The sequence below is a fragment of the Marmota marmota genome, unplaced genomic scaffold, assembly GCF_001458135.2.
Source record: "Marmota marmota marmota unplaced genomic scaffold, marMar, whole genome shotgun sequence".
In the NCBI taxonomy this organism is placed as follows: Eukaryota; Metazoa; Chordata; class Mammalia; order Rodentia; family Sciuridae; genus Marmota; species Marmota marmota.
This window is the reverse complement of record NW_026000153.1, coordinates 25,360,200-25,368,772: the sequence shown is the minus strand read 5'-3', so window position 1 is coordinate 25,368,772 and position 8,573 is coordinate 25,360,200. Positions and strand designations below refer to the sequence as shown.

General features: G+C 41.4%; 1 protein-coding gene across 10 annotated transcripts in view; it reads left to right on the top strand.

Moving 5' to 3' along the window:
* Grb10 (growth factor receptor bound protein 10) overlaps window positions 1-8,362 on the top strand; it is a 175,481-nt gene extending 167,119 nt beyond the window's left edge. For 8 of the 10 annotated variants that reach the window (XM_048786618.1, XM_048786619.1, XM_048786617.1 and 5 more), the window contains 3 exons: window positions 163-250; window positions 5,416-5,509; window positions 7,610-8,362. In XM_048786618.1, coding sequence (XP_048642575.1) covers window positions 163-250; window positions 5,416-5,509; window positions 7,610-7,756 — 329 coding nt within the window. In that variant the 3' untranslated portion in view covers window positions 7,757-8,362. The remainder of the gene's footprint in view (window positions 1-162; window positions 251-5,415; window positions 5,510-7,609) is intronic. The other 2 variants (XM_048786620.1, XM_048786622.1) reach the window with 2 other exon arrangements.
* The last annotated feature ends 211 nt before the right edge of the window (window positions 8,363-8,573 follow it).

The following is an 8,573-nucleotide window of genomic DNA, read 5'->3' as shown; positions in this document are numbered from 1 at the left end:
CCCGCCCACCCATACCCTCCACTCCCCGAACTTTACATTGTTGCCCAGGCCTGGAATGCACCACAGAGGTACAGCTGTGGGAGTCAGGGCTCTGGGTTATGTTCTCAGGGAAGCCACTGTGCAGAGATGTCACCTTCCTCACCTCCTCTCTTACCCCCACAGTGATTCACAGGACTCAGCATTGGTTTCATGGCAGAATCACCAGAGAGGAATCACACAGGATCATTAAGCAGCAAGGCCTCGTGGATGGGTAAGGGACCTCCACTGTCATCTGTTGAGCTCTCGCTGGGCGTATAATCTGTTTCTCAAACATCTTTGTAAGATAGGCAGTAGTTTTATCCTCATTTTAAAGAGGAGAAATCTAGGCTCAGAGACTGTAGGAGTTGTGCAGGGCTTGCCCAATTAGTGAGGGGCACAGGGGATTCTAACCCATATCTGTCCAGATTGTATCTAGAATTTTCCTCTACCTCTTAGATGAATTTTGAGTAGGAGAAGAATGCAAAGGTAGTTATTTTTACTTTCTTGGTAAGTGGACAAATAGAAAAAAAAATGTTTTTGCCTGTACATTTTGATTTATACACATTGTTGTTATTTTTACCTTAGCATGCAACAAGAAAGGAGAGAGAACTGTACTCACAAGTGACAAAATATATATGCCCCAGAGGCACATCCACAGTGACCCTCCTTCTCCAGCCACATCCTACGTGCCTATAGTTACCAGCCAGTTAATCTCCATTAGGGGATTAATGAACTAATCAGGTTAAAACTCTCCTAACCCAGTCATCTAAACTTTCTTGCATTGTCTCACACCTGAACTTTAGGGGATATCTCATATCTAAACCTTAACACATATTTTTCATTCTCTGTCCTGAGGATTGTCCCATGGCAGCACATAGAAACCTTCCTCATTTCTATTCTATTCTCAGGTTCTCTTTTATGTACATAGAACATGATTTTTTTTTTTTCCAGCCAGTCCCCTATGTTGTGACAAACAGTGCTGTGTCATTTTATAATTTTACTGGTGTCTCTTTGCTGGTGAGTCGTTCAAAGGGGGATTTTTAGGTGGAAAGCTTACATAATATTGTGAAGTAGCTCTCAGTTCTCCTCCGCAGGGTTTGTGTCACATGGTCATACCAGCAGAAGCATATGAGTGACTGTTTTCCCATAGCCTCCTCCATCAGAGAGAAAAGCTGTAATTTGCACTTCTCTCATAAAGCAGACTGAGCCTCTTTCCTTGTGCTTAAAAGCTATTTGGATTTCTTACTCTTTTTATAGTTCTGAGCTGTTTATACTTTTTATCCATTTTTATAATCTATATTTTTTTAATTGCAAATGCTTTTTTATTTTTTTTACTCTTAAATCATAGAGGAGTTCATTTATGTTATTTTCTAGTACTGGTATTGTTCCTCATTTATTGTTTTTTTTTGTTTCTTATTATTATTACATATATTATATGTTATTATATTATCATTACTATTTTCATCATCATTATTATTTAGATTCCACATAGATTTGGAGTTTATTTATACTTAGGTATTATATAAAGAATAGGTCTCATTTTTGTTTCCCAGGTAGCTATATAATTGTTCCAAAGCTAATTACTATAGGTAATTAATAATTGATAATCACCTGTGTCATGGAGTATTCTCTTTTAAACCATTATAAATAACTCCTTTCTTATAAAAAAGTATGCTTCTCCTCTAAAGTTACTGGCATACTTGAGGAGTAAAAAGCCTAACATTTGAAATTTCTGTGACATTTTAAAATTTAGGGATAGATGTGTATTTTCTTATGCCCATTTATAACTGTGAACCCCCTTCAACTGTTGGCCTCTTGAATGTTCTAGGCATGTCCCAATTAACCACAGTGTCTGTGGGGTTCATTAAGGAGGCTGAGCCAGTTCACGTGCCAGGTGACATCACACTGTTGTGTAGTGAAGGCTACACAGGAGGCTCATTGTGATGCTATATAGGGCCAAGAAGCATGTGTCCACTGGCCTAACAGACGTGCAGATAACGGCTAGTCCAACTCTGACACAGGGACAGCTCGTGGGCTAGTTTCAAGGTTTAGGGAAGAAATGTGTTTCAGACAACCCATCTCTAATCTTTACTGATCCCTACAGAGTTAATGAAGGCAAGTCAATTTAGAATGTCAAACAATGAAAAGGAAATAACTCTGAAAGACAGGGCAAGAACAGCTAAGGCAATAGAGGGATATTTCCTGTGGCTTGAACCTGAAGTGATATGTGGAGTTAGAGAGCAGGGCCAGAAAGAAAGAGACATCAAAGCCTTATAGGACCCCACAAATATTCTTGAGGTCCCCAGCAGCCTCCCTCTATGTGACCGAGCATGCCTATGTGTGCAAGTACAAACTCTGGTGTCCACTAGTCCTGCACAGAGCTCACTGCTGGCTTCCTTCCTGTCCGTCTCAGAATCATCAGGAGAAGAATCTTTCCAAGGACATATCTAGCTCTCTCCACTCCTCTGCCAGCCCCCTCAGGATATAAGGACACCTCCCTCTCTCCCACCCCCACATTCCAGCCTAGCCCTCCTGGGCTCTTGACATGAACATCAGTCCCCATGCTGCCTGTCATGCTGCCTTTCTATCTGCCCTCCATGCATTGAACTTGTTGGAAGGAGGTTTCTTTGGTGAGACTTGGGTTCTTTAAAGCTTTCCCTTCCCGCAAAGGACTCACACAACACCTTGAGCAGAGGAATGCTTTTCCTGCTGGACCAGGGACTCCGCCAGCACTGGCATAGTGACCTCGAGGTGGTTGCTTGATTTCTCTGTGCCCCACACCCCTCATCACAAAATGAGGATGACAGGGTCGTTATGAGGACTAAATAAATTAATACAGCTATAAAATACTTGAGGCAAAAGTCCCTTATAATTGTGAGCTGGAATGTTACCTGGTCACCATCATCACCTAGCCCAAAAGATTCGCAATTCTTTTAGGGAGTGAGTAAGCCATCACTGTCCTCCTCCATTCTTCATACCCTGGTTCTTGTTGCTCTCCTTCCTGGGTCCTGTTCAGGACTTCCTAACCTCGGTAGCAATGTCTAGACATGCTTGGCTTCTCCCTGCCTCTTCCCTGTGATGGTCGCTCTTTGGCATCACTGGATCCCCACAGTGTGCTGCTTGCAATGACTTGATACGTCAAGCCACTGTGCAGGATCTTCTCCCCAGTCCTGCGGGAGAGGTTTTATTGCAGACCAAGAAAGAAACACTGAGAAGGCATGTGACCCAAGATTGTGAAGCTAGGAAGTGGCAAATCCAGGATCCTTGCTAACTTGACAGCCTCCTCCATATTAGTGATCATCTCAGGTGGACAACCTTCAGGCGGTGCCTGTATAAATCCAAGTGTTTGGGTAGACCCTGCACACCCCACCCCAAACTGGGGGACAGAGAACATATGTCTGCCGCCTGCTCCTCTCAGGGGTGATCAGGATGAACAGGCATAGGTTGTATGTACGTGTTTGTCTGTAGTTTTCTTTCTGTGGAAGGAAACAGGTAGTCATGTAACAGAGAAAGGGGCAGCCCTGTCTTTTCCTCAGATTAGATCAAGCTCCTGGGATTCTACCCTGTAACCGTATTTTATTGGTATGATATGACTCTGGGAAAAGAAGAGGGATCCTCCAGGAGAGGACGCAGAGCTTCCTGTTCTCTCTCCTCCTGTGGAGTATGTTCTGCACCTGGGGGACCCGTGGTTCTTAGCACTGTCTGTTCCAGCCTGACTGGGCCAAACGGTAGAATTCAGATCTGGGTGGTGATTCTCAAAGGATATTCTGAAGAGTACAAGTTGCTGCAAATTTTTTTTATAAAAAGGGATTGGGTAGTTAGGTTAGACTGGGATACTCTTTGTGATAGAGCCCTTAGAGAGTTATGATGGATATTTGCATTTCAAAGGATCTGAGAAGTGCTATAGAAAAAAAGAATCTGTTTTGTCTTTCAAGTAGGGATTTTCCAGTCCTATTTAGCTGCTTTTCCATCTTTAACATTTACAGTCTAGAAACTGGAGATTTAGCTGATTAGATTCAATGATTCTATGCTTCTTTATGCTATTCCCTGTATTATTTTATTTTGAAATAATTTCAAGGTTGTAGAAAAGTCACAAAAATAATGCAGTGATCTGGTACCTACTTCACCCAGATGTCCCATCTGCCAGCGTAGTGGCACATTAGCTTTATCATTCTTTTCCTGTAATATTTTCCCCCAAACCATTTGAGAGTAAATTGCAGCTTGATGCCCCCTGAGTCCTAATTATTTCAGTGTGAAATTTCTAAGAACAAGTACTTTTCTTACGTAACCACAGTGCCATTATAAAATCAGGAAATGAGCTTCGTTGAAGTTGTATTATCTACTCCAGACACTGATTCAAATTTTACTCCTACTCCTGATTGTATCCTTCGTAGCAAAAGGGAGGAAAAATATCATAATCCTGTATATTCTCATTTCCTAGAACAGGTGTTTATAATCTTGACCTTGTCTTAAGTAGAAGCCAGTTGTTAGTAATGTATTGTTTTCCACTAGACTGTGTACCAAGGACTAAAATGGGGATATGCATTTTGGGTAGAAACATCCCAAGTGCATGATGTGATATCACCTTCAACACATCCTATCAGGAAGCACTTGAGATCTGTTTGCCTCATTCCTGGTGGCAGTAATTTGAACAGTTGATGAAGAAGGTCTTAACCTGGTTCTGTACTATTTTCCCTTTTCTGTAATGCTTTCTCTTTTATTAAAAAATAAATATTAGGAGTAAGATACTTTGAGATTATGAAAAACATTCTGTTTCTCATCAAACTTTCATCTGCTGGTTTTAGCATCCATTGAAGGTGGTCTTAATCAATTGTTACTTGGGTAGTTGCCAAATGGTAGTTCTTCCATCCGTCACTCCTTGATATTCTCCTCTAAGGACAAACTTTTCTTTCACCCCTGCTAATTTATTTGCACATTTGTTTCTAATTCCTATGGATTTGTGGATTCCTGATATATTTTATAGGTTATAATCCAATGCTTCTGTGATTTATTTTGATGCCCAAATTTAGTCAACCTGCCCCCTGTGTCATTTTGACATGTCCCCACCATTCTTTGTGCACTTTCTGACTTTCCAGCACAAGATGTTCCAGCTTCATCTTGCAGTTTCCCAATCTTCTCCCTGGAGTCAGTCACATTCCTAAGAATTCCTGGTTCCTTTTAATGTAGAATGACATTTCAAAAGTACCCGATGGGTGTTATGGCTGATGTTGCCACTCAAGGCCACTAGAAAGCCAAAGCACTAAAGCATCAGGGTTTCAAGTCCATGTTATTGAACAGGGCTAGGAGGTGTGTGTGTGTGTGTGTGTGTGTGTGTGTGTGTGTAGTTTGGGATTTTAAACGTCATTCACAATTCATTGCTGATTTTTCATCCCCCAGGCTTTTCCTCCTCCGTGACAGTCAGAGTAATCCAAAGGCATTTGTACTCACACTGTGTCACCACCAGAAGATTAAAAACTTCCAGATCTTACCTGTAAGTAGTGACATTTTTAAATCAATTCTTGCTTTTGGGCTTTCTAGTTTCATTCTTCATTCAATTTTTAAGTTATAAACCAACGAGGAGGTTTCAAACAACTTGCAAGAGTTTTTGTAGAAGTTTGTTTTTCAATCTTAGGATGTTTTTCCTACAGATGATGCTGGAAGTGTTTATCTGTGCTGGGGCTTCCCATGTGCCTTTTAGCTCATAGGTATAACCGAAGGGGCCACCTGACTGGGAGGATCAGCAGATAGGAGAATGTAGGGGATGATGAGGACCAAAGAGCTAGGTGGCCCTGAGCACAAGTATGTAAAAGACAGGTGGTGAATAGCAGGTTTGACCCTTGACCATTTGCATCTAAGGAATTGTCTAATTAGTGCTGGTATATAGTGGAGCTACTCAAGAAAATTGTAGAAAAACTCACTTACGGTCATGTGCCCCCCCCAAAGAGAAACTGTTCCTCCTTGCACCTGGCTATCAGACCAGAAAACCTTTGAACTACCAGAAACCTTTTGAGTTTACCTTTGAACTATCCTGCCACATCATTACAGACGGCCTTTTGTTGTTATTGTTATTGTTGTTGTTTGAACCAAGCAATTATTGTTATACTTTCTAATGTACTTTAACTCTTCCTTCACTATGCCAGAGTTTAAATTCTAGTTCATGATTTTTGTGTTACTTCAGCACTTCCAGGAACTCAGTTTAGGTAGGAATACAATACACAAAATTAACATCAAATGTTTCACATACAATTCTGGAGGTAAGGATAACTTCTATAAAATATCTCCTGTGGAACCTAAGCCCAGGAAACACTGTGCAAAAGATGACCACACTTTCTCCTCTTGGACACTCAGGTGAACAAAGAAGTAGTCCCGAGAAGTCTTTGAAGTAACTAAATGCACCCATTTCACATGGTTGAGCGTAGGGTTTTCTAAAAATATTGCCCCCAAAAACTTCAGTACAGTCTCAACAGTAGTGTAATAATAGGAAACCCAGGGATAGTAAGGAAGGAGAAGGGCATCTTGGTTACCTTTTGTGAAATATAAGAAACAATATGTTCTGAGGCACTTTCTGTTCTTGCTTCCCACTGTGTTCTGATGTACCCATTTTACAGATGAGGAAAATGAGCCTTTGCCCCGACCACTCTAGGGGAAAGGAACAGAATCTGGGATTGAGCTCTGGCTTCTCAGGTTCCACCAAACATTATATGCACAGAATTATCATTCGAGAGAAAGTGCCTCATTTGCAATTCTTTTTTTTTTCCACTGCATTACGTTTTGATGCAAAAGTTAGAATTTTCTTCACTTAAAATGTAAAATAAAAGGTCTTTCATGTTGGCAAAGTTTGTGACGCCATTCTCCCACCCCAAAGAGCAATAGCAATTTGGGACTTATAAGATTTCAGCCTCTGAACTTGAAAACAAGCTGCAGGATGTGTGTTTGGCTCTAATAGTGCTTTTAGTTAAGAAGTAGTTCTAAGTTCATTAATCAACCAAGGTTTAAAGCTTCCCTTGTCAATGTGAACAGGGCAGGGTAACTTTTCTGTTTGGCACAGTACTGCAGGCATTAGATTTAAAACTTACTGAGTTGAAATAGAAGTTAAGAATCTAGTTCTTTCTTAGAGGTACTGTGGAATTCTTGCTTTAACAAACAAAATAGCTACAAAATAGTCCCAGGAGCTGGGAAAGCTGTTTTACCCATATGATTTTATTAATCCCTTACAATAATGCAACACGTGCATGGAGAATTTCAGAGCTTAAAGGTTGCCTGTGTCCCATTGTGGATACTTACTAGTCAACTGGTCAACCTTACCTTATAAGCAAGGTGAGCCAGGAGCTATTTAAAGATCTTCCCCCAGACCACCTCAGGGATCAGGGGAACCAGCCCTGCCAGTTGGCCTTAGTCTCCCGCCCAGCATCATTCACACATCATGGCACAGAGGCTCTGCTCCCCTGCCTTTGTGAACTCTTGAGTTTTCTAGCCCACCTTGCAGATTCCCTGTGTGTCTCTTAAGAATCCATAGCAACTGCCTATGGGCCCAGATTCTTCCCAACGTCTTATCTTCTAACTTGGCGAGTGTTTATTTGTGTCCCTCCAGTTTGAGGATGAAGGGCAGACCTTCTTCACTCTAGACGACGGGAACACCAAATTCTCTGACCTGATCCAGCTGGTCGACTTCTACCAGCTCAACAAAGGAGTGCTGCCTTGCAAATTGAAGCACCACTGCATCCGAGTGGCCTTATGACCTCACACATCCTCTCAGCGGAAGAAGGGAGGAAGTGCACACTGGAAGGAAGAAGAGGTCTAAACGAGGGATGAGAACGTACATCTTCCGCACCTTGGGACTGAGAGCAACATGGGTTCGTTTTTTGGTGCCAGCCAATCAAGATCGACTGGTTTGTTGGACTTTGTTAAGATTTGCTGCTGCAGATCCAGCCAGATTGCCTCCTTCTGCATTGGCCAAATCAGGGAGGGTGTTGAGAGATCCATTACAATTCTGAGAATAAACTGGAATGATCATCTTGGCTGGGCCACTTTAGGAACAAGAACCGAAGAGAAATTGGAAATGAACTCTTGCCCTGGAATAATCTTGACAATTAAAACTGATATGTTTACTTTTTTTGTATTGATCACATTTTTGCACTCCTTTGTTGTCAATATTGTATTCAGCCTATGGTAGGAGGGGATGTGGCTTTTCAACTCAAATGAGACAGAAAAAGTTTTGAATTGATGATTTCAGATTGCAGATTGGTCCCCAAAGATATCTAGAGATTGCCACGGTGTGGATTCGGCTCTCAAATTTAAAAAACCACCCCCAGCCCTTCCCAGTATACTTGAAAAGCTTTTTTTTTTTTTAAAAAAAAAAAAAAACAAAAAAAACAAAATTACTAAAAGGTGTCAACTGTGGTCAGCATTTGGCATGTTTCGTGGACTCAGTCGAGCTACCACAGTCTGTTAGTCATTGCTCTCTGCGTAGATGTCTGATCCTTTTGTTAGTAGTGTGTCTAGTTCTCCATGGTGCAGGAGACTTTATTACATTGGAAACCCCAATATTCCCCAAC